The sequence below is a fragment of the Asterias rubens genome, chromosome 2 (genome assembly GCF_902459465.1).
Source record: "Asterias rubens chromosome 2, eAstRub1.3, whole genome shotgun sequence".
NCBI lineage: Eukaryota > Metazoa > Echinodermata > Asteroidea > Forcipulatida > Asteriidae > Asterias > Asterias rubens.
This window is the reverse complement of record NC_047063.1, coordinates 6,005,687-6,033,023: the sequence shown is the minus strand read 5'-3', so window position 1 is coordinate 6,033,023 and position 27,337 is coordinate 6,005,687. Positions and strand designations below refer to the sequence as shown.

Genomic DNA, 27,337 nt, shown 5'->3' with positions numbered 1-27,337 from the left:
ATGAGTTGAAGATCGGTTGTATTAAAAACTTATTTTGCAATAAAAATGTTCGGTCAGCAACGCACACTTGGAAATAGCACGGAGGTAGAAATACATGTACAGATATTATGTAGGCTGGTAGGGTCCTACCTAAAAACTTCCTTGCCGTTAACTCGTCAACTCGCCGTCAACTCCTCCAATTTGTTTGTAAAATCCACAAAAGAGGCATAGAACTGTAATGGTAACATTTCTGTGTAAAAATTTAGGGTTTTTTTCTCGTGAAAAAAATATCTCTCAGCAGAGCAGTCGGCCGCCATCTTGCATTTTCACAGGCTTGTACAACGCGACAACAGAGGGTGCTTTTCTGCATTTGGAATAGTCTTGACCTAAGTCGTCAATGATCGGTACTGCATGGTGTATTATGTACTGTGCTGTGTAAATTGATCGGTGCAGTCTTGGGTCAAGACTAAAACTTATCCATGCCTGCCATATCTGCGTGGTTGAGAGTTGACGGCGAATTGACTGACACAAGCGAGTTGATAGCGAGTTGATGGCGAGTTGACGGCAATTAGTAAGACCGGGTGCATGCGTTGTGATTCGAGCGCGATCGCTGACGATACCAGACGGGATTGTGTTAGCGATTTTCGAATTTTCAAATTTAAAAATAGCGAATTTGGAAGCATAAATCAGGGAAATATCTTACTTTTTTTTCCGATTTATACATTTTAGATTTGAACCCAGAAAATCCTGAACAAAATCAGATTTTGGGGGTAAAAATAAGAAAAGTTGCATCTTTGTTTAATGTAAATCTATGGACATTTTGGAAAAAGTACCAAAATTCTTTAAGCCTTGTAGGAATTTAAGTCATTATTAGTGTTTTGAAAACATGGCTGCTTTATTGTTGCAAAGAGGCTGGGCAAGCTGCTCTTTCTTTTTATCAACCAGTGACTCTCCTTGTCATATATTCTATATATTTTTTATTGGCTGTGCTCTTAAAAAAACACATTTTAAAAATAACTACAGACAAACTAAAAAGCTTACTTTGTCACTCCTGGCTGTGATCCAACATTGCAGGCTTTGGATCTCTTCAAGCTGTTGATGACACTGCTTTTACCAACGTTAGGGAATCCTTGAAATTAAAAAGGCAAAATGAACATTAGAAGCAAACATTAGAAGAATCAATTTGGTTTGGGTCTCGAGCCAACTGACACTCATTCTGGGCCATTTGGGGTTAAGATTGTATGATGGCCGGCCATTTTGGAATTAAGCTTGTTCTAGAGTGGCCGGCCATTTGGGGATAAGATTGTTATATGAGTGGCCGGCCATTTTGGGATTAAGATTGTTATATGAGTGTCCGGCCATTTTGGGATTAAGATTGTTATATGAGTGGCCGGTCATTTGGGGATAAGATTGTTGTATGAGTGGCCGGCCATTTTGGGATTAAGATTGTTTTTATATGAGTGGCCGGCCATTTTGGGATTAAGATTGTTATATGAGTGGCCGGCCATTTTGGGATTAAGATTGTTATATGAGTGGCCGGCCATTTGGGGATTAAGATTGTTATATGAGTGGCCGGCCATTTTGGGATTAAGATTGTTATATGAGTGGCCGGCCATTTGGGGTTAAGATTGTTATATGAGTGGCCGGCCATTTTGGGATTAAGATTGTTATATGAGTGGCCGGCCATTTGGGGTTAAGATTGTTATATGAGTGGCCGGCCATTTGGGGATAAGATTGTTGTATGAGTGGCCGGCCATTTTGGGATTAAGATTGTTATATGAGTGGCCGGCCATTTGGGGATTAAGATTGTTATATGAGTGGCCGGCCATTTGGGGATTAAGATTGTTATATGAGTGGCCGGCCATTTGGGGTTAAGATTGTTATATGAGTGGCCGGCCATTTGGGGTTAAGATTGTTGTATAAGTGGCCAGCCATTTGGGGTTAAGATTGTATGATGGCCGGCCATTTGGGGATTAAGATTGTTATATGAGTGGCCGGTCATTTTGGAATTAAGATTGTTCTAGAGTGGCCGGCCATTTGGGGTTAAGATTGTTATATGAGTGGCCGGCCATTTGGGGTTAAGATTGTTATATGAGTGGCCGGCCATTTTGGGGTTAAGATTGTTATATGAGTGGCCGGCCATTTGGGGTTAAGATTGTTATATGAGTGGCCGGCCATTTGGGGTTAAGATTGTATGATGGCCGGCCATTTTGGAATTAAGCTTGTTCTAGAGTGGCCGGCCATTTGGGGATTAAGATTGTTATATGAGTGGCCAGCTATTTTGGGATTAAGATTGTTATATGAGTGTCCGGCCATTTGGGGTTAAGATTGTTATATGAGTGGCCGGTCGTTTTGGGATTAAGATTGTTATATGAGTGGCCGGCCATTTGGGGTTAAGATTGTTATATGAGTGGCCGGCCATTTTGGGATTAAGATTGTTATATGAGTGGCCGGCCATTTGGGGTTAAGATTGTTATATGAGTGGCCGGCCATTTGGGGATAAGATTGTTGTATGAGTGGCCGGCCATTTTGGAATTAAGATTGTTGTATGAGTGGCCGGCCATTTGGGGATTAAGCTTGTTCTAGAGTGGCCGGCCATTTGGGGTTAAGATTGTTATATGAGTGGCCGGCCATTTTGGAATTAAGATTGTTGTATGAGTGGCCGGCCATTTGGGGATTAAGATTGTTATATGAGTGGCCGGCCATTTTGAAATTAAGATTGTTATATGAGTGGCCGGCCATTTTGGAATTAAGCTTGTTCTAGAGTGGCCGGCCATTTGGGGATTAAGATTGTTATATGAATGGCTGGCCATTTTGGGATTAAGATTGTTATATGAGTGGCCGGTCATTTGGGGTTAAGACTGTTATATGAGTGGCCGGCCATTTGGGGTTAAGATTGTATGATGGCCGGCCATTTTGGAATTAAGCTTGTTCTAGAGTGGCCGGCCATTTGGGGATTAAGATTGTTATATGAGTGGCCAGCCATTTGGGGTTAAGATTGTTATATGAGTGGCCGGCCATTTTGGGATTAAGATTGTTATATGAGTGTCCGGCCATTTGGGGTTAAGATTGTTATATGAGTGGCCGGCCATTTGGGGTTAAGATTGTTATATGAGTGGCCGGCCATTTTGGGATTAAGATTGTTATATGAGTGGCCGGTCATTTGGGGTTAAGATTGTTATATGAGTGGCCGGCCATTTGGGGTTAAGATTGTATGATGGCCGGCCATTTTGGAATTAAGCTTGTTCTAGAGTGGCCGGCCATTTGGGGATTAAGATTGTTATATGAGTGGCCAGCCATTTGGGGTTAAGATTGTTATATGAGTGGCCGGCCATTTGGGATTAAGATTGTTATATGAGTGGCCGGCCATTTTGGGATTAAGATTGTTATATGAGTGTCCGGCCATTTGGGGATAAGATTGTTATATGAGTGGCCGGCCATTTGGGGTTAAGATTGTTATATGAGTGGCCGGTCATTTGGGGATAAGATTGTTGTATGAGTGGCCGGCCATTTGGGGTTAAGATTGTTATATGAGTGGCCGGCCATTTTGGGATTAAGATTGTTATATGAGTGGCCGGTCATGAGGGGTTAAGATTGTTATATGAGTGGCCGGCCATTTGGGGTTAAGATTGTATGATGGCCGGCCATTTTGGAATTAAGCTTGTTCTAGAGTGGCCGGCCATTTGGGGATTAAGATTGTTATATGAGTGGCCAGCCATTTGGGGTTAAGATTGTTATATGAGTGGCCGGCCATTTGGGATTAAGATTGTTATATGAGTGGCCGGCCATTTTGGGATTAAGATTGTTATATGAGTGGCCGGCCATTTGGGGTTAAGATTGTTATATGAGTGGCCGGCCATTTGGGGTTAAGATTGTTGTATAAGTGGCCAGCCATTTGGGATTAAGATTGTTATATGAGTGGCCGGCCATTTGGGGATAAGATTGTTGTATGAGTGGCCGGCCATTTGGGGTTAAGATTGTTATATGAGTGGCCGGCCATTTGGGGTTAAGATTGTTATATGAGTGGCCGGCCATTTGGGATTAAGATTGTTGTATAAGTGGGCGGTCATTTGGGGTTAAGACTGTTATAGAGTGGCCGGCCATTTGGGGTTAAGATTGTATGATGGCCGGCCATTTTGGAATTAAGCTTGTTCTAGAGTGGCCGGCCATTTGGGGATTAAGATTGTTATATGAATGGCTGGCCATTTTGGGATTAAGATTGTTATATGAGTGGCCGGTCATTTGGGGTTAAGACTGTTATATGAGTGGCCGGCCATTTGGGGTTAAGATTGTATGATGGCCGGCCATTTTGGAATTAAGCTTGTTCTAGAGTGGCCGGCCATTTGGGGATTAAGATTGTTATATGAGTGGCCAGCCATTTGGGATTAAGATTGTTATATGAGTGGCCGGTCATTTGGGGTTAAGATTGTTATATGAGTGGCCGGCCATTTGGGATTAAGATTGTTATATGAGTGGCCGGCCATTTGGGGATTAAGATTGTTATATGAGTGGCCGGCCATTTGGGATTAAGATTGTTGTATAAGTGGCCAGCCATTTGGGATTAAGATTTTAATTTTATTCACATTGCTAAAGCCTGGCTTGATAGACAAGTCAAGCTACTTTTGTTTCAGACTTCACTTACCAACAATTCCTACAGTAACTGCTGTTTTGATATCGGCACTTCTACAGTAATTGTTGAGTAATTTCATTAGTGTTTCAGCTCCAAGACAGCGGCTTGACTGCAGTAAATCTTTGGTGGACAACGTTACTGGAACTTTACTTTGTGACTGAAAAAAGTTCAAAATACATTCAGTTACAGACATTAATTTATGTCACTTCTGAATATTACTGACATATCAATGTGTAACCGGTTCATTTTATATGCATTTTAACATTTTTAATAGTATGTACTCACCAGGGTAGAACGCATTCGCGTAAATTTTTGCCATTGTAAGCAAGACAAATCGTATTTTAAATGAAGACCAAACCAATAGAAGTTGTCAAATAGAGGCTCTCAATGTGGTCAAGATTTTTTTGAAAAGCATCTTTGTCTAGACTTGAACATCCAATGAAAAACTTGCATCAAATCTAATTCTTTTCATTGTTGCCATCCTAACCCTAACCCTAACCACCCCTAGCCCTATGAAGGATTCTTCTTCTGTGCTGTACACAGATACAGAACCCTAAATATTAGGGCCCGTTTCTGGGGCAGAAAATTTTCAAAGCTTTATAACTCAAATGTTACCTGCAAGAAGCCACCAATTTCAACAGATTCACATTCAATGGCAGCATACATTTTTCTGTGGTGGGTTTTGCTTGTCATACATGTATATTCCTCACAAATCCATCGTTTTCATGAAAAAATGCAGCTCCCAATGTAAAGGAATTCCTGTTTTGATCGTACGCTCAGTGTTGTCTGCTGTCGTGCGGACACGCACGTACATTTGCATTTAACAAGACATAAACAAACTAAAGTTATTCTCGGTCATCGTATCTTGACTACTGAGCATTAACATGCAAACGCAACGCAAGATATGCGTGTCGTGCGTCTTGCATTAGGCAGACTGTGATATATGAAGACCAAAACCCACCCCAGAAAATCGTATGCTGCAATGGAATGTGAATGTGTTGAGGCTGCCAGGGCTAGAACCCCCCCCCCCCCACATATTTGCATATGAAACAGCCCTTTTTAGAAAAATATAGTGGGAAACCTTTCGTTCCCATATAGCCACAGTCTAAGTACCAAATACAGTAAAAATGATGCCCCTTCACTGACTTGCTCAACCACAGGGCATATCAAGCAAAGTACACATACCATAACAATTAATTACTAGTTGAAGAGATAAATTCACAATAACTTTTAAGTACCAAGTTTTGCCTCTGCAGCTGAGTAGAAGCTTTGAAAGCTACGGTAGGAAACTCATTCCGCAAATGCTTCAGCCATTTCTCAACATTCTCACTAGGTACAAGATCTGAAAGTTAATAAAAATGCATTGCTTAAACTATGTTGTAAGTTTCACCTCGTAGATCAAGTTTCATTCAAGACGTAACTTGTTTTCCAGAATTATTTTTTATTTTACAAATGAAATAAACAAAACAGACACATGAACTCATCTCTTTTCTAGTTTGGTCATCCTAAAAAGGACGGCTGGTTTTGTTGGTTCTTCAAAATTTATTTGAAGCTGTACGGCAGCAAATAATCCTGTCACAACCGGGAAGAAGTAACAAAAATAATGTTTCATATTATTTTACGTTTTGTAATTTGTTTTTGCTTTTTTGTTGGTCTTTCCCTTTATTTCAAACTTATGATTTGTTAATCGCGTTCATAAGGCATTTGTTCAAAACATCTCTCCTCTTCTTTAATAATGTTAGTTTTGTTTTCAACGATCAATACCTTGTTTTGAAGGATAATTTTTTTATTTGATAAATGAAATAAACGAAACAGACACATGAACCATATCTGTTCTCGTTTGGTCGTCCGAAAGGACGGTTTGTTCTTCAGGATTTATTTGAAGTTGTATGTCAGGTGGCTGGGGAGAGAATCTGCTGTATTTCATCCTCCTCTTCGAGCTTGCAGAAGAAAAAAAACCGCACACCTTTAAGTAACACCAAAACCTTGGTTGACTTCAGTTTCAAAATTATGCCGAGTGTCATGTTGACGGACAAGTTGGGGTGGTCTAATATTTTTTTTTTTTAAATCTTCACTGATCTATCTCCAAAACTCCTTTTACCATTACATATATTTGGGCCTATAAGGATATCCTTTTATTATAATAAGATAAGGCAGAGTAAAAAAAGAAACATGTTTAGCAACCCCGCCTGCTTCCTTTTTAGAGGCCGCCTCCTTTTTATAAAAAAAGGGTTACCGGTATTTTAAAACTGTCTCAGCTAAAACAATCTGAATGTCTTGTCTGAATGTCTTGACCAAAATTTTTCACTTATGTATTGTGTGTTTGAGCAGTAGAAAAAACAATGGATATTTGACATTTTAAAAAGAATGGCGGCCATCTTGAAATAAAATAAAAAGCCCCTCCTCCTTCCTTTTTTTGAGAAACCAGATGCTAAACATGTTTCTTCTTTTACTCGGCCTAATGCAAGGTTCCCAAAATACTATTCATAAATACCTCAGACAGTTCGCTATTCCTATTGGTGGAGAGCGCATCACTAGGTGTGTATAAAAATTTGTTTATGACCAGTAAAAAGTGTTGAAACATGGGCATGATTATAAGACAGTGTCTTCATTCCTATTGGTCGAGAGCAACGGCCACATCACGCGATACGCGCACAGCATTCCCTTATAAAGGAGTTGTTTACCCGAGGGCCTTGACTTGGCCTTACCATTTCATAGCTGGATGTGTTGTGTTGAAAGAAATCATTGAACAATTATAATTTTTTAATTTATTTTACTTTTTTTACCAAAACTGTGGATGTTTTTTGACCGAAAAAGTATTTATGAATGGGAATCAAAGTGTGTTGAATCGGTTTTCAACTAGTGGTTTAAACCCGCCGAGGCCTGGTTCTTGATAATTTACCTCGACTTTGTCTCGGTAAAATGATCAAGAACCAGGCCTCGTTGGGATTAAACCACTAGTTGAAAACCTCTTCACCACACATTGATTCCCTTATTTAAAGCCTACATCTAGAAAGAGTAAATACAGTTAGTTTAGTTTGAAATTAAGTTTATAAGATCAATTTATATTTTACATGATTAAAAAAATGTGTGAGATTTTAACTTGTGTTCTTGTTTAGGGAACTTTATGCGCAAAACTTATTCGCAGGCAGTTTACTGTCAATACTGTTGGTTTTCATCGTTAACCACCAGTATAATGCTGGATGGCATCATTGCTGTTGCAATCAATATTGAACATGCTATGAAAACCTTCAGCCGTAGCAGCCAACAAATGAAAGCTGGATTTTCATTGGTAACCACCAGTGTAATGATGGATGGTTCATTGCTAACGCGAGATACCAGGTAAAATATTGCTGTTGCATTTTATATAATCGTTTTGTCGCAGCTAGCAGTTAACACAAAAAAATAGAATCTTGATTTCCATTGGTAAACACCTGTGTCATGTTGGATGGTTCATTGCTAACGCGAGATACCAGGTATAAAAATATTGCTGTTTGCAATAAATATTGATCATGCAACAAGTTTTGCTTGTAAGTTGCGGTGTTTTTTCTTCTTCCGAAAATGCATAATGCGCTTGTAAAACTCATTGGATCAGTATCTTTTCTAGGGATTGTTCGTTAATTGATGGATTCTGTCTTAGTATGGAATCGGCTCCATTATTTGAACCATGCAAACCTCCTAATCCCACCATTGTCAGAAGTTTGGAATAAACAACCTTGCTTGCTGACTCATGACTCCTGGTTTCAGACAAGTGTTTGTTGCTAGTAATGGCGTTCACTTGCCACCTCTTTTGAATATCTCAAAAGCCACAAATAACAACTTTCCAGGCTGGTAGGTATTTATTTGATTGGGTTTTTGTATTGTTCTCGTTATAAAAGGGATTTAAACAATGTTTTGCCTTAGTGGGTCACCCAAATTGCTTTAACAATGCTCCTGCTTTCGGTCAAAAAGCAGTATATGGTCAATAAACTCATTCAAGCTGTCCTGGCCATAGCGCCACCACATCAGATGGAGAAATATCATCAATATCCCCACCAAATTTGTGGGCGGTTGGTTGATATTATTATCAAATATTATTCATAAATACCTATAACAGTTTCTCCATTCTGATTGGTCGAGAGGGCATCATGTGGGGGTGTTTGGACAGATGATATAACACCAGTAAAAAGTGTTGAAACATGGGCGTGACACGCGAGCTTGCAACTGTGCTTATAAGACAAGTTTCTTCATTCCTATTGGTCGAGAGCAGCAGCTGGAACAGTTGTGCCACATCACGCGATACGCGCGACGCGCACAGCAATCTCCTTATAAGGAGTTGTTTACCCGAGGGCCTTACCATTTCATAGCTGGAGGGGTGTTGTGTTGAAAGAGATCATTGGACAATTATAATTTTTGCATTGATTTTACTTTTTGACCAAAAAGTTTTGATGTTTTTTGACCGAAAAGGTATATATGAATGAGAGTCAAAGTGTGTTGAATCGGTTTTCAACTAGTGGTTTAAACCCGCCGAGGCCTGGTTTTTGATAATTTACCTCAACTTTGTCTCAGTATAATTACCAAGAACCAGGCCTCGGCGGGTTTAAACCACTAGTTGAAAACCTCTTCACCACACATTGATTCCCTTATTATTATCTTAACATTATCTCAAAAAGTTTTTGAACAAAGTATGAAAAAGCACGTACCAATTTTATTAAGAAGAAGAATCATCCTCTTATTGATTCCAGCGGAGAGAACAGCTTTCTCCAGCTGTGGACACCGTGAGCCTAGTGGATCCCTTGCATCTATAACCTGTATGACTATATCTGATGCCTCAAGCACCTTCTTGAACTCCTTGTAGTATGTCTTACGAGATGTTTCCAGATCTCTTGCACTGTGACTTCCTGATGAGATTTTAGATCCCAATATGGATTGCTGTGATGTTTATACAATAAAATTTAATTTAAAATTATTGCTAAACTTTGTTAAAGAAATATTTACATGTAAATCAAAGGTCATCAATATGAAGTACCGGAGTGTGTGAATCACTGCAAATTCACTCCTTTACTTGTGGGTTAAAAAATATAAAACAAAAGACCACATCAAAATCAATATGCTTCAACTGTGGCTATAGGCTATTACCATTAAATGCAATGACAGTCGTACTGATCAATATTGGACTCTTGGACGCTTCACAGCTGAGCTTCTCGTAAACCAACAGATTTTTCATTAATGACCATATGAGTGGCTTTGTGCTGAAAGTGCTTTGGCAAACCTGGTTTAAACATAAACAGTTCCAGCTATGTCTTTAACAGTCGTTTAATACCTTATTGTTGAAATCAATTTGAAATAAATTGTGCAAAACTTTATTTAATTCCATGTGGGAATAAATTATGAATTAAATGAAAAACAATTCAAATGACAAGAAGTATTACTTACTACGGCAGAGATGCCAACATTTCAAATTCAACTAGACATAAGAATTTGTTTGATAACAAATTCGAGGTGTTCGGATTTCTGGCCTGAATTAACGAGCCATCACTTTTTAAGTTTAGTTGACTGGGGAGATAGTGAGCTATGCTGTGTGTTATTGTGAAAACAAAGTGAATAGCTATTAAATAACCTTTTTTCTAAGCGTTTTTTAGAACTTCCAGTTTAGACAGGTGAAAAGGTCAATACAAGGTCATCAACATATTCTTTTTTGTGAAGTATTTGGAGCCCTTTCATATGGTGTATATTGTCGAGATGGCTTGTGTAGTTAAGGAAATATGAATTTATGAATATTGACGACTGTAGAAGAGACTAGATTTAACCGAAGGGAAGGATTAAGTGACAAAACGCTTTGAGCAGAAACTATACAGGAAGTTGCAGCACACTTGGGGTTTGTATAGGTGTAACACGTTGTACGTTGTACATACGGTTTTAGTGCTGTACCAATGGGGATAATACGCAGGTGCGCTTAAACGACTGGAAATAAAGGTCAACATGAGTTGTTACTTTAACTTCCGTTTCGACCGGAAGTAAAGGTCAAATGGGGTCACGTTGTGCACCGCATTTGTAGATCTTTATAAGAGGTTTCATGTACAAAAAGAATCTTGAACGTAGCTCTTTTGGTTTTGAAGATATGATTTTTCAAATTATTTAAGGTTTATTTAACGTTTATTTAACGTAATGACGTCACCATTCCAAAAAAGTTGCGGTGCCGTCTACTCACCGAGGTTGATGTTCATGAGAAGTTTCAAGTTCATACAAGTTTCAGTTTTTCTCAAAATTGGCGGAGAACGTTCAGGCAGAAGAAGACGGAGAAATGAAGGTTTGTCATGTTAAACTTCAGCTTCCGGTTTGACAGGATTTAAAGGTCAAATGGGGTCACACTTTGTGCAAAACATATAGAATTGCCAGAGAGCTCAAAATTGATGTAATGATTATTAATGTACCACGTTTCATTAATAAGATACACAATTTTGTATGTACAAACTTATACTTCCGGGTTCGACCGGAAATGAAGGTCAAATGAGGTCACACATTGTAAACATTTGTAGAATCGTCGAAGGGCCTTAAAATTAAGTTATTATATTAATACACAAAATAATATTATTCAGATACGATTTTTTATAAAACAAACTACTACTTCCGGTTTCGACCGGAAGTAAAGGTCAAATGGGGTCACACCCTGTGTAAGATTTGTTTAATACTTCATGACCTTTCATATGGTGTAAAGATCACGTATGTAGCATATCTGATTCTGGAGATATGAGTATTTTAATAAAAAACTTCAATTTAATATAATGACGTCATCGATGACGTCATCATTCCAAATTTTGTTCTTTGTCATATACACGCTTTGGTCTAAGTACGTGGTAAGTTTCAAGTCCGTACATGCTGTATTTTTTGAGATAGCAAAATAATTCTTTTTTCGACCTCGTGTACCATTTTCGTTGTGACGTAGCTATGACGTCACACATTATATTTTTAGAATGCTCTTGAGTTTAAAAAAATTTTATGCATTGGACATTTTTTCATATTTTTATTCACTTAGGCTCTAGAGCCCAAAATAACATGATTTGTTACTTTAACTTCCGGTTTCGACCGGAAGTAAAGGTCAAATGGGGTCACGTTGTGCACCGCATTTGTAGATCTTTATAAGAGGTTTTATGTAAAAAAAGAATCTTGAACGTAGCTCTTTTGGTTTTGAAGATATGATTTTTCTAATTATTTAAGGTTTATTTCACGTTTATTTAACGTAATGACGTCATCAATGACGTCACCATTCCAAAAAAGTTGCGGTGCCGTCTACTCACCGAGGTTGATGTTCATGAGAAGTTTCAAGTTCATACAAGTTTCAGTTTTTCTCAAAATTGGCGGAGAACGTTCAGGCAGAAGAAGAAGACGGAGAAAAAAAAAAAAAAAAAAAAAAAAAAAAAAAAAAAAAAACTTAACAATAACAATAGGTTTTCGGCTAAAAGCCGAACACCTAAAAAGAGTAATTTGCCCTCAAACAAGAAATGTCCATACAATTTAGCATTTAACAGATGGGACACCGTAAACAACTTGCCGTCAATTCGCTTGGTGCCGTCAACTCGGCATCAACACCTCCCATAAAAATTTAAAATTCGAAAAAGAGGCAAAAAAAACCTGCAAAGTATTAGAATTAAATAAAGTTTAGGTTCTAATTGGGTAAAAAAAATGACATTTTTTTTGTTCTTGTGAATCGTTTAAAAAAACTTCTTAAAACAAGTACAAAACATACAGGAAAAATCATACACCGGCGCACCAAACTCACTCTGAAAATCCGTTAACAAGAAATTATTGCTATACGGACGACTCCACCAACCTTGTCTGCCGTTACAAGATCATGCCTCAATTTTATTCCTAGATGAATGGGTCACAAAAAGTCCTATTTCTACTCCATAATAAATCCATCTGTCCAACAAGACCGTTTTTTTTCCATATTTATGAACACTTTGAACGTCAAAATGATGTTAGTCCAGCGACTCTGCATATAGCGAATTGGAAACAATGCTCAGAAATCATCTGTTTTTGCATCTTTATGAATCTTTTGACGAAAAGGTAAGACCACAGCAAGTTTAATCAAGATTTAGGCAACCTAAAAATGCAGAAATAAAAAAATAAAAAAATCCAATATTTTTTCAATAATTTTCTGTTATGATTATGTTGGGTGTCAGATTACATGAAATGAGACTTTACTCGATATTCCTCATGCTGATCGAGCGGGTCACATATGTACTTACCAATCCCTCAAAGGAACTTTGATTTGAAGTCATAGGTTTAAAAACCCGTTAACAAACGTAAATTATTAAAATAAAAAAATCCTAACATGAGCAACTTTAAGCTTGCCATTTTTTTGAATATTTGTTTTATGCAATTCACTTTTAGTTCTCGTAGAAACTATTGAGGTTAAATAAAAAATTAAATGTGTAAAATATACATTTTCATTTTGATGTGTTAAATTTGGACGAGCTATGAACAATACTCTTCATCAATTTAACAATGAACCGACGGTACCCAAACAACTCATGTTGTTTTTACACTTAATTCTAGTTGTCCATTAAAATTGTCATGTTAAAATTCATCTCACCTTTTGTTCAAATGCTTTTGCTCTACGTTCAGCACTTGTTTGCAAGTCTCCTATTTTCCTTTGTTTCATAACTTCCTGGAAGCGTTTATCCTTTTGCCTTTTTTTCTCTTCTTCTTCCTAGAAGAACAATTAAAAAAACAAAACAAAACAACATGAAAATTTTGTAATAATGGGGTGTGCAACTTTTGTTCAACGAAAATCCACACAGAGCACAGACCACAAGTTTGTTTTTAAATGAGACATTACTCAGTAAATGTACAAGTAGGTACAGGCAACTTGCATTTGTTTATTTGCAATAACAATAACAAACCTGTTACCCTGTGATTATCATTACCGATCAACGCAAATTTTCAATGATATGCTAAACAACGAATGTTATCAAACACAGCCATCATCGGTACTTTTGATGTGTCCTCTCTCTACACCAACATTCCTCAAGATGAAGGGATTGCTGCCTGCTTTTCAGCTCTGGCTAAGAGTGGTCACACATCACCGCCCATTTCTGACATTGTATCCCTCACGCAACATGTTCTAACCCAAAACAACTTTTCTTTCATGGGTAAGAATTTCCTACAGGTACAGGGGTGGATTTCACAAAGGTAGTCCTAACTTAGGACAAGTCCTAGGCAATGCTAAGAGATAGGACCAGTCCTAAGTTAGGATGAATTACTGGTCCTAACTTAGGACCAGTCCCATCTCTTAGCATTGCCTAAGACTAGTCCTAAGTTAGGACTACCTTTGTGAAATCCACCCCTGGGCACTGCAATGGGCACACGTATGGCACCATCAATGGCGTGCCTTTTCATGAGCCATCTTGAACAGCGCATGTTGGCATCAGCCCCTTGCCGTCCCTGGGTCTAGTGGCGCTATATCAATGACATATATCATCTGGTAGAGTGTCTGTCTTCAGACTTTTAATATTGCCCGCATTCCAGTATTGGGGAACATTTGTTTACAAGCTAATAATGTTGGACCTACCCTCGTTGTTATATTTTTGCCGTTGTGGGAAAATGCATTTAATATTTTTCTTTTAAATTGTAGAATGTCCGTCTTCCGACTTTTAATATTGCCCGCATTCCAGTATTGGGGAACATTTGTTTACAAGTTAAGAATTTTGGACATCCCCTCTTTGTTGTATTTTTGCCGTTGTATGACAGATAAAGATGTTTCCAGGATTTGGGACATTTTTTAAATTTGTACACCAGAACATTGACAGATTTGTATATTTTCAGTGAATTTTCTCTACAGAATCAGGGAGGGTTGGCAGTTCTGTCATGTATCGAGTGCTTCCTTTTCTCTGCCCTTTCTCTGTATGGGTTGCTTTTTATGTCTCATTGAAAACAGTGCGGCATGACAACAAGCGAGATGTTGCTGGGGAATGCTTGCAACCAGTAGCAGGAAGTGTCCCATAAAACCTTTATATTGTGTCTTCCTTTACAACGCCAGACCATGGCCAGACACAGCAAGTGCATCGCAGACAATGCACACCAGGAGCTGTTTGGTGAGGTGTTGGTTGGCCAATGTTTGGCAATGTTGAAAATGTTTACGAGTCAGCCATAAGAGTCAGCTAATCCGCAACGGAGGTGCGAACGCAGCTTTATTGTGAAGACGTTATTGTTGTTGGGGGGGGGGTTCGTTCTATTATATGGAAGAAAATGAGCACCAACTACATGTAAAGGTTACTCAACTTTTGCGTTTGGATGGAAACATCAATTCAGACATTATAAAGATGTTTATTCTGGGTGCGCTTCCAATCCAAAACAGCGAGGTTTTTATAAAGTTAGGGCCCAAGAGAAGTACAAATAAAAAGCAACGATCCGATCCGAGGAACAATCAAAAAAGTGTATACATAAAAAAAACACGACCACTCCAGAATCCTGTACATGCTCTCATCATGTCCCTTGTAGTCAGTTCATGTAATTATTTTCGAAGATGTACATATACCAACAAGATTATGAAAACAGTTCTTTTTGTATAAACTCGTTATAAAAAATATCGTGAAAGAGGGTAGATCTGGTATTTGCCAATTTATTTTTAATTGATAATTTAGATTAAGTTTTAAGCAGCCTTTTTGACAGATTCTAGAAGTCTACAGGCTTTTATCATTTGTTGAATTTTTGTTTTACCTTTGATGACCCAATTTTGTGCTTTACAGTAAACGTTTGTATTTTGTTGACCCAGTAAAGTCAATAAACAATGTCGGCATCAAGAGCTATTACGGTATCAGTTAAATCATGGAGGTAGAATAATACCTCTTAATGGTTTAATGTATTTTATTCCCTATCCTCCTTTCCAGAAAATAAGTAAATATAGATCTTCTTTGGTAAAATTTGCAAATCAGTAATTCATGTTGCAAAAATGTAGAAGAGGTAAAGTTGCCGGTAGTTGCCATCATATTTTTACTGTACAGAAAGTATTAGTTAAAATATTTATATTATTCAAAGTTTTTTTGAATTTGCTTTGTTCTTTAATCTGATTAACAATAAATACAAATAAGGAAGGATAACCCTGTAATATTCATTATATTCAAAACTTTCTTTGTAAAATGTTTTCCACATTGTGATGTTTACCCGTCGTCGTCACCACGACCCTGATTTTGCTCTGTAGAAAAATGTACAGCAATCGCAGCCCGGTCACCCGACCTCCAACGAGTTTTTTTAAGCAAATTACCGACAAACTTGTATGATTATTATTTTTTGTTTGCCGTTCTTCTTTTCGTTTTTATGAGCTGAGTTCAATAACACCTCTAAATAAAAATAGAAAAGAGGAAGGTTTTAATGAGTTTTTTTGAATGTCTACTGGGAGGGGGATCTCTGATGTGGATAGGGAGTTAATTATTTGTTGTAAAATCCTCTAAAGTTATCGATCACTCATACAACATAACATGCATACTATTTCAGAATCACAGTTCCAAAATGTAAAATTCTAGAAACCCTACTGCTACCAACAAAGCAAATTATAACATGTTTCAACTGGTGACAAACAATTGCACATTGTATGTTACATTTGCATAGGAGATAAAGAATACATGTAATAATATTGGTTTTCACCACTACACCAATGTGAATTAGTACGATGTGTATTAGTACCGTACATTCCCCGAGTCCTGCAAAAAAACACTGGCTTTTAATTTAAAAGTTTATTAAGGCAAGGCCAAAAAAACCTTGCTCCAACCATGGAGGTAGAAATAGACAAGACCATCTACCAAAAGAAAAACCAGAATGCCCCCCCCCCCCCAAAAAAAAAAAATAAAAAAAAAAAAATAAAAAAAAGCCAGCCACTCCAGGCCTCACAGCCAGCAACAACATTCCCTTAGATGTGCCATGATCATAAAAAGTTATACAAAGTTGTTACACCGTGTTGTAAATTGATACTAAGTATAACAATACTTAAACATTTTTGCTTTGTACACCACCTGCTCACACTGTTTGACAAAAACTGGGACTCCTTAAAGGCAGTGGACACTATTGGTAATTACTAAAAATAATTATTTTCATAAAACCTCTCTTGATTAAGAGCAATGGGAAGAGGTTGATGGTATAAAACACTGTGAGAAACCACACAACTACGTGTGACAAGGGTGTTTCTTTCTTTAATTATTATCTCGCAAGTTCGATGACCGATTGAGCTCAAATTTTCACAGGCTTGTTATTTTATGCATATATTGAGATACACGAACTGTGAAGGCTAGTCTCTGACAATTACCGGTAGTGTCCACTGCCTTTAAGCTTATCATCAGCAATATTAAAAGACCGAATACGGACATTCTAAAATATAACAACGAGGGGAGGTCCGACATTTTTAGCTTGTAAACAAATGTTCCCCGACTTGAATGCCGGCAATATTAAAAGACGGGATACGGACATAAAAGAAAATGTTTAAATCCATTTTCCCACAACGGCAAAGATATAACGAGGGGAGGTCCAGCATTCTTAACGTGTAAAAGAAAATTCCCGAACTGGAATGCTGGCAATATTAAAAGATGGAATACGGACATTCTACCTTAAAAGAAAAATGTTAAAGTAAATTTTCCCACAACGGCAAAAATATAACAACGAGGGGAGGTCCGACATTTTTAACTTGTCAAAAAATGTCCCCCAACTCGAATGCCGGCAATATTAAAAGACGGAATATGGACATTCTACCTTAAAAGAAAAATGTTTGATTGCATTTTCCCACAACGGCAAAAATGTAACAACGAGGGGAGGTCCGACATTTTTAACTTGTCAAAAAATGTCCCCCGACTCGAATGCCAGCAATATTAAAAGACGGAATACGGACATTCTACCTTAAAAGAAAAATGTTTAAATGCATATTCCCACCACGGCAAAAATATAATGAAGGTACATGTAGGTCCGACATTCTTAACGTGTAAAAAAATGTTCCCAAAATGGAATGCTGGCAATATTAAAAGATGGAATACGTACATTCTACCTTAGAAGAAAAATGTTTAAGTCCATTTTACCACAACAGCAAAAATATAACAACCAGGGGAGGTCCGACATTTTTAACTTGTAAAAAGATGTTCCCCAACTTGAATGACGGCAATATTAAAAGACGGATTATGGACATTCTACCTTAAAAGAAAAATGTTTGAATGCATTTTCCCACAACGGCAAAAATATGACAACGAGGGGAGGCTGGCTAAGAAGCTTGTAAAAAACATTCCCAAATACTGAAATGCTGGCAATAACAAAGTCGGAATACGGACATTATACCATTTAAAAATTGTTTTTGTCCCACAATGGCAAAAATATAACAAAGAGGGGAGGTCCGACAAAGGGGGAAATGATTGTGCCATTTTCAATGTTTACTGTAACATCTGGGAAAACCAAGTGGATGTGGGAGGAATCATTGACGAATCGACCATAACGGCACTTGGGGACGGTCTATGGACGGCAATATTAAAAATTCGAAACCAAATGTCGTAAGTGTCAAAACCAAATGGTTGCGTAATAAAAATTCTGCATTGCTGAAAAGTTTCGAAATGGCATAAATTAAAAAGACGAGTAGGCCTATGGACATTCTTTTCTTACCAACTAATTGTTTTGTAAGTAATATACAAATGTCCCACAACGACAAGTTATTAAAAAGAAGGGAGTTATATTAGAGAATGGAGGAATGATTGCAATACAATCATGTCAAGCTCGTCCCCACGGGTCAGGAATCTACACTCAGTCATGTTATAAACGCTGGCAACGAGTTTGAGGAATAAGGGGAAATCCCAGACTGAGCAATATTTGGAGAAACACGTGCACAATGTCACAGACCCTCACTGGACAACACTTTCGGTTGCCACTTTTCATGAATGAAGTGGACGGGATCAAATCGTTGAATCATTTGACTGGCTGGCCTGTAAATATTGTGTAGGCACCTGGTGGATACAATTGCAAGGACAACATTAACTGTAAATCTCCAGAATAAGAAAAGCCGGGAAGGTGCTGAGAAAATCGCGTGGCCCCGCAAATCTCTTGCGTGGTCCCCGTTAATTTTCTCGTGGGCCCCCTCACCCCCGCGGGTATTTTGTGGGGGTCCCTGCCACGTACTCGTTGCCCCTCGCGGGTTACCCTCGGGGGCTTGGAATTACTTGTAGCTGGTGCTGTATGCACTAGAATAATCTACACTAGAATAACAAACAAACAAATTCTCTCAGCAAAAGCTAACCAGTTCAATTCATTAAACAAATAGGGTAGGGGCAAACAAGGATTAACCTGGCAGCTCTTTTCAATAGTCTATTCAGTAGGTTACTATGCGTTTAATACAAAAGTTTTAAACCAACGTGTGCAGACTACTTTTGGGGATTTTGTGGCGAATTCTACTAAAACATGGCTAATTTAGAAGAAACTTCATTTTTATTGTAATGCTTTCCTACCTTGGCTTTACGGTCTTGAGCCTCCCGTAGTATATTCTCTTTGAATGGGGCTAAATTAGGGATACCAATATCCTTTCTTGGTTTCTGCTTGATGCCACTCTTTCTTTCCTGTTTCTTCAGTTTCCGTCTGTGTTCTTTGACCTACAAGCATTGAATAAAACAACACTTCACATAAACAAGATTTTCAATAAGCATAAACAAATTACATATGAGCCCATTTCACATGAGAACCAAAGGTGGAATATAATATACAAATATAACATGGTTTGAGGTTGACTAGTCGATATATGCTCCCCGAGGTATTGAAAGTTGACAAACTAGTTCCCTCGGCTTCGCCTCGGGAACTAGTTTGTCAACTTCCTATACCGAGGGGAGCTCATCGACTAGTCACCCGAAATAAACCATGTTCCATTTGTTTTACTATACTTCATACATATTCAGTTACCGGAACATGAGTTTTGAGCAAGAGAAAATGATTACTGTGAAACAAAATGCACATAATAAGTTTGTTTATGTGTTGGATGTCGCTTAGAGAGCGCTGTTTGTTCCACAAAACGGTGCCACGATCAATAGCGCCCGGGGATGACGTCGCGCAATGGTAGTGCGCATGACAAGTAGAATAGCTCCCAGGGAACTATTACTTGTCATGCGCATTTACCACTTGCGTGAATACTCACGTGCGCGCTTGGTAGTTAGCAAAATTAACACCTGGCACCTGGCACGTGATGATGAATGGACTAATGAAAACTCGACTCTCTGTCATGAATATGTATGAGGTATAGTAATAGATGTTAAATTTCTTCGGGGATAAAGAATATTAATTTTGGTTTTACCCACTAACCGATGTGTGTTAGCACTGTATACTTAGTACTTCCCGAGTCCTGTGAACAAATATCACTTTTAGGCATGTTACTCGGGTGGGATTCGAACTCACGACCCTTGCAATTCTAGAACAGTGTCTTACCAACTAGACTACCCAGGGGTTTCCCTTAACTTTTTTTTTTCAATCGCCCGCCAGGCGAGTCAATCAAAATTCTCGATCGCCCGCAGGTTTTTTCACTAGCCCGCATGTAATTATACACAAAATTTTCAACCCCCCCCCCCCCCAAAAAAAAAACCCCACAAAAAACACGAAAGTGAAGCCCTTAAAATTGCATTTTTTACCTTAAACTATCCCTTTTCACTCAACAACAACTTAAATGACTTCGTGGTTTGGGGGTCGGTTGATTTGAACATGTTTTGAACTCCGTTTGCACAAAATCTTCATGAATCAACGATCAATCAACAACGTACATCGAAAAATAATTCAATGAACTTTGCCCCGCAACGCCCTCTGTTGGCAAAAGTTGTCCATGTTATTGGTTGTCCAAGGCTGTACATTGTGCACAGTCTGCAGTCATTATGCACAACGTGCGGCAATTCTTTACTCCGTACGTGAACGTGTACTGCATTGAAGTCTAGTCAAGAACATCATGAATATGGAATTATTAACAGCCATCAACGGCCAATCACAGCGTGCAGAGTGTTGGTCAGAATGGACTTTGGTCGACTGTGTGTGTTTGTTTTGTATGTGCTGTGCATACTGCATGGACCAGTGGGCGACCGTGTAGACTGTGAGGATACTCGGCACCATGTGGTTTGTGCATCGTGTTTTCAATTGATTGTACGTGTTTTCTGAAACGAACGAAAGCAATTCCGGTCCCGATCACGGCAAAATTAAATCCAGCAAGTATCTAGAATTGTCAAACTTACTAATTTAAAAGCTAGTGAAAAAGGATTTTCAGTCGCCCGCCGCACTAGCATTTGGCGACCGGGCGACCGCTAACTTCGAACCCTGCTACCGAGTAGTGGAATGAGACTTCATGAAAAACATTCACATGATCACACACATCATTCCTGACATCCCTCATTTTTATGGAGATCGCACTGTTGTTTATTTATACCAGTTTGCTGGTGCTCTGTCACTGTCCCATTCAGTGTAATGTAATTGCATTAGCTTGGATCACTTTCTTGGCGCACCATTTATGTTTTTGCGACTTCTCAGCATCCAGACTCAAAAGATGAATGTATCTAGGGCCAATGATTTTCCGCGATCGCGGAAAATGGACGGAATTCGCGGAACTCACCCTTTGTACCGAAAAACGTTATTTCAGTTTTAGGGAGGGGGGGGGGGGGGAGAAGAAAAAAAAACGTGTTTTTTTCATGTTCTTCAGGCCAAAACTATTGCAATTGCATTCTCTATTAAGGATCTTTTGTTAAACTAAAAACGCATCAGAAATCAGACCATTAAAAAGTACGAGATCGTAGTCATGGATCATTCTACATGTATTCCAATTTCCACCAAGTACACACAATGTTAACATTTTTGTTTCACCCAAATTGCATTTTCTCCCTCCCTTTTACCAACAATAGTACACAAACTAGCTTACCTATGATCCATAAGAACACATACAATGTTTTTTCATCTCCGAAAGGTCTAAAATAAAACTGTAAACTGTCAACATTCTGTCGCCAAAGCAAAAACAAAATGGCTGACATTTTGTTTGGTCCCAAGTCTGTGATCACGCTAAAACAGCACCCTCTTGTGGATACACTTCCGTCATTAGCCTACAATGCATGCAATGTGGTAGACTGGGCCCCTGTCTTTATCCGCAAGGATAAAGACAGGTACCAGCTATTCAGATCCAGTGATTCCATTGGGTATAATGATAACATTGGATAAATGCAGTGACTGAAAGCTACCGTAGCTGGGTTTGTTTTGATTGGTCTGACTCACCTCGATTGGCCAATCAAAACACAGATATGGAAAGCTTACTTTCGATCGTCTGCACGTGTGTGTCCACGTGTGTGGTAGTATGTATACAGTACATGCATGGTGGATACGGTACTTGCTTGGAATGTTGGTGTAGAATTTGTGTGTATCTCTATGAGAGGTCAAAGGTTAAACCACACGCCGGTTTTTGGCCTGTCTCTGGCGTGATTCACGAGCCTCGAAGAATGACGTCCCACGTTTAGGCTAGCAATGTGGCTGATGCAGTTTTTAGACTTGGAATCAAGTCTATCTCGTCATGTGCGTTGATACTGCAGCCACAGTGCAACAGCTGTTTACATGTTTCGATCAGCAGAAACAATTTAATAAAAATAAAAAAATAAAAAAATCTTTTTTTAGTGTTTTTTAGAAAAATAGCCTACATGTATGTCAGTTCAAATTAACATTAAGGAAGTCAGCAGTGCAACTTATCAAAAATCTCTCCCTGGATATTAAACAACCTTTTATCTAATTAAAAAACATGAAACATGAGTTTTTTGTGCCTGAAACGGAATGTTTTTGTCAAACGGAATTTGCACTTTTCTGAAACAGAAAATCATTGGCCCTATGTATCCGAAAGCATTTTGACAGAAATTGCAAAGGGTAAAGACCAATTCAAGGATTTCTTGATTGGAAGCTTCTTGGTCTTAGCATGAAAACTTAGAGGAAAGCAATTTAAACTAATACCATGTTCATGGATGCCTAGAATAAACAATGTTTCTCACGATATTTTATACTATCAACAGCTCTCCATTGCTCATTACCAAGTAAATTTTTATGGCAATAGTTATTTTAAGTGCTTTTTTTTATTTGTATTCTGCAACACCGTAAAAAGTCCACATAACATAGGGACTGAAACACATCCTACACAGTATTTTTACGAGTCACTGCCTGTAAGAATGTACCAAATTAGGGGGGGGGTGTGATTCATGGGTTCGCAGATCTTCTTCCAAAAAATTAGAGTGGTACACCATCATACCAAACGAATAAATCAAAAATTTTAGTTTGCTGACGCTTTCGGTTTTGGAGTTACCAGTTATCAAAGTTTGGGCCAAAAAGCCCTCAAAAAACGAATAGTACATTCCCTGTAAACACGTAAACGTGCGCCAAGGTCATCCCAGAAAAAGTAAAACATGTTTTGAAACCTCCAGTTAGGCTTATAACAAAAGTAAAAAAAAAAATTTGGGATCTCGTTGGCGCGTCATGTTACGCGCACCTGAACCTTTGACGAACAGTGCCCTCGTGCCATTTTCAACTCCTCATAACTCAACGCGCCTATAGGATCCCATGAATTGAACAAGTTCAAATGAAAGAGCTTGCATCCCTAAAACAAATTTAAGTGCAAAGTGAGTGGGATCTCGTTGGCGCAGAGAGATAATAGAGGTCAAAGTTCAAATTTTACCAATATATGGCGTTTTCGCACCTCTGTAACTTCGCCCGCCAACAACAAAAAATTGTTTTTGTGGCAACTTGGTATTGGAACAATTTTCATCTAATGACAAATGAAAAAAGAGTCTTGGGGTGTCTGCAACTTGCATGTCGAAAGATTTTTTGAAAATTTTCTAAAGTATTGTCATTCCACACATTTTGGCCTAAATTGGCACAACATTCACTTTTTTCATCACTGTAAGTATCTGTGCCAACAAGATCCCATCAATGTTTTCTTGTATTTGGTTAAGTTGAGTGTTCCTAACCAGATTTCAATTGAAAAATAATTGGGATCATGTTGGCCCACCAATATAACAAAGGTCAAAGGTCATATGAAACTACACTACTGCCTATTTCTTTGTAACCTTTGACCTTGGCAACAGTTACCAACCAACATTAAACTAACACCATTTGTAAAAACAAGTCTAGTCTATCTCTTGACCAAAACCGTTTTGGAGACCTATCCTCTTCATGGTTTGCCAACATTTTCAAATTGGGGGATATTTCACACTTTCGGTTGCCACAGCAATGCATAAGTATAGGCATGTATTGTGAACTTTTGATCTGTAATATTTGTTAGCGCCACTCAAATCCCATTTGGTTTTTGCTTTTTCTGTGTTGCTGAGAATTCCCCCCCCCCCCCCCACAGAAGTGTGGATGGGGTCTACGAACGAATACTTACCGGTAGAGTCGAATTACTAATTTGCATATTCCCTATGCCGCGAGGCAATATTGCTAAGACTTTACACACAATAGCGCCCTCCACCGTTCTACCCACAATGCCCCATGACATGCCCCTCATGGAGTCGTCCTCTTTTCGATGAGCCCTACTAAATGTAAGCACCCAAGAACCGAGTATGTGGGGAAGGAGGGAGGGATACTCTACCGGTAAGTATTCGTTCGTAGACCCCATCCACACTTCTGTGGGGGGGGGGGAGTCTACTTCACTCTACTTACCAGTAGAGTTGAATTACTAATTTGCATAGACTCGCATCGAGGAAAGGCGGTGGGTATACGCGGTGCTACTGCATGTCTTTAGGGGCGTAGGACCCAGGCGCGCTCCAAAGTTCAGAGAACGCCTCGCGGACCTTAGGCCCGATTAAGGTCCATGCCCGAATGAATGGAGGTTTCGTCTCCATGGGTGAACAAAACTTATTGTAATGTTAGCCCTCTATTATATGGGAAAATCACATACAAGCGTGATCCCTAACAAGGTGGAGCTTCTTCAGGCTTCACAGCTCGGCTGGCTGCCTGAAACACGGCTCGACCTGCTCTTCCATCCACCTGCAGACCGTCCTTCAGGTAGCAGTCGGAGAACATGTCAGGGTTCTTCCAGGAAGCCGCCCTTGTGATATCCTTCATGGGGTTTTAAAGAAAATCCATGAGGAATACACCCCCGCATCTCGCGGGCATGAACCGGACCAACGGCCGCAGGACACCCGCCCGGGACCAAAGGAATAGCTGTGACTATCCAACATGCGATCGTATCGCGAGACACCGGTCGGAATGGTGGAACTGTGGACACAAACAGTCGTTTGTGGCCGGTTCTGATTGACTTTGTGTGGTCGACATACCACCTAATGCCCGTACAGGGCACCAAAGTCTGTCGACCACGACCGCCAAAAAAGGCTTTAAGGTCGGGGACAAAGGTGTCTGGGGGTTCTAAAGAATCGGACTGAATCTTAGCCAAGAACCCCGCAGAAGGTATAAGGCGGACTCCTCCGAGTTCCCCCGGATGTGTCCAGCCAACACTGTATGGTAGTGGAGTTTGGTACGTTGGCAAGACGTAGCCACTGCCACCAGAAAGCCACCTTGATAGACAAGTGCAACAATGTGGCCCCACAATAGCGATTCGAAGGGGGTTTGGTTAGAACTGACAATACGCTAAAGAGGTCCAAGGGTTGGACCATCTTGCACACAGGGGGACGGGTTAACAAACATCCCCCTAGTCAGCTGCCGAATTGCAAGAGACCCACGTACGCTGATCGAAGAGGGGGAGTGGGAAGGCTCCCTCCTTGGTCAGTGGGTCCCCCAGCCGACGCAGCCGACTGAGGCTGGGGGGGCCGGTTGAAGGGCAAGCCCAGCGACGGAGTGTCACCGGCGCAGCCCTCCGAGGGCTCCGACTGTCCCGGGGGAATGGACGTACCCCCAGTTCCGACAGTCGGAGCCCTCCCCAATTTCCATTTCCTTGAACTACTCATTTATAACAATCTTTATCTAAAACACTTCAACTAAACAACAACTCTACTAACTTCAATCTCAGTCTTTATTTCAAATCTCAGCAATAAAGGTAAGGTGTTTTTATTTCATTTTAAAAACGGTAAACTGTTGGACACAGAATTATTTACGTCCTCACTCAACTGAGGCTAAGAGAAAAGACTTCGTGGCAAGCATGTCATGGGGCATTGTGGGTAGGACGGTGGAGGGCGCTATTGTGTGTAAAGTCTTAGCAATATTGCCTGGCGGCATAGGGAATATGCAAATTAGTAATTTGACTCTACCGGTAAGTAGAGTGAAGTAGACCTATATAATCATAAAATGCAGACAACTTAATGGGATCATCTTGGCGCCTGGATTTCTAGAGGATGCAAACTCGCCCAAAGTAGGCAGTAGTGTAGTTTTTGATGACCTTTGACCTTTAATATATTGGTGGGCCAACATGATCTCAATTATTTTTCAATTGAATTCTTTTAAGGAACACTCAACTTAACCAAATACAAGAAAACATTGATGGGATCTTGTTTGGCACAGATACTTACAGTGATGAGAAAAGTGAATGTTGTCCCAATTTAGGCCAAAATGTGTGAAATGGCAATACTTTATAAAATTTTCAAAAAATCTTTTGACATGCAAGTTGCAGAGATCCCAAGATTCTTTTTCCATTTGTCATTAGATGAAAACTGTTCCAACACCCGGTTGTCATTAACATATTTTGTTGATGTTGGCGCGCAAAGTTACGAGGTGCGAAAACGCAATATATTGGTAAAATTTGAACTTTGACCTCTATTATCTCTCTGCGCCAACGAGATCCCACGCACTTTGCACTTAAATTTGTTTTAGGGATGCAAGCTCTTTCATTTGAACTTGGTCAATTCATGGGATCCTATAGGCGCGTTGAGTTATGAGGCATTGAAAATGGCACGAGGGCACTGTTCGTCAAAGGTTCAGGTGCGCAAAACATGACTCGCCAACGAGATCCCAAATTTTTTTTTTTTACTTTTGTTTTAAGCCCAAATGGAGGTTTCAAAAAGTGTTTTACTTTTTTTGGGATGACGTTTTTGTGTTTACAGGGAATGTACTATTCGTTTCTCGAGGGCTTTTTGGCCCAAACTTTGATAACTGGTAACTCGTCATAAACCGTCAGCAAACTAAAATTTTGTGTCACGCTTGCGTCCAATTTAGCGATGGTCGCAAAACAAAGTTTAGTGACATTGGCCCCAGGTCTGTGTGCTTCATTTTCTTAAAGGGCACCAATTTTCTCCTTGGTAAGCACCCTTTGAGAACATTGTAAATTTCTACTGTTCAAAGCATTTCAACATGTTCAAGGGCATCAAGGCAATGACTCTATGAAGTATCAACTTATTATCCGACTATCTGTCATGAATTAATTTTGATAAGACCCTGAAACTATATAAAAAAGTGCTGCTATTAACTCCATGCAAGAAGCACAGATCTCAATTCACTCATTGCATACATGCCAGCAACATAGAATAAGTCAGAAATTCCAAAGGTGATCCGCAAGTCACCCCAACAAAAAAGGAAGAAAAAGCAAAGTTATCACCTATTCTTGATCTAGTTAAAAACACACACAATAATTCCGGCTATTGGAATTATTTTTGGAAAAAGCCAACACTAAACACATTATTCATATGAGGCCCTCATAAAAGGACCAAGTATATAAGGCATTTTCTTTGAAATATGGACCATTTTACAACCTCAAATGTCATTTTTCAAAAAATTATTTTTGACCTTTTCAGATATTTCAAATAATTGTATACACTGTATGTGGCCGGTTTAAATGAAAGATTTTAATGTGGAAACATA

General features: G+C 39.2%; 1 protein-coding gene across 1 annotated transcript in view; it reads right to left on the bottom strand.

Moving 5' to 3' along the window:
* LOC117304469 (guanine nucleotide-binding protein-like 3 homolog) overlaps window positions 1–27,337 on the bottom strand; it is a 78,451-nt gene that overhangs the window by 34,798 nt on the left and 16,316 nt on the right. Inside the window, exons 3-8 of the mRNA XM_033788953.1 lie at window positions 19,057–19,197; window positions 13,185–13,301; window positions 9,292–9,520; window positions 5,848–5,951; window positions 4,622–4,766; window positions 1,021–1,108 (exon numbers count right to left, since the gene is read on the bottom strand). Of these exons, the coding sequence (XP_033644844.1) occupies window positions 1,021–1,108; window positions 4,622–4,766; window positions 5,848–5,951; window positions 9,292–9,520; window positions 13,185–13,301; window positions 19,057–19,197 (824 nt within the window). The remainder of the gene's footprint in view (window positions 1–1,020; window positions 1,109–4,621; window positions 4,767–5,847; window positions 5,952–9,291; window positions 9,521–13,184; window positions 13,302–19,056; window positions 19,198–27,337) is intronic.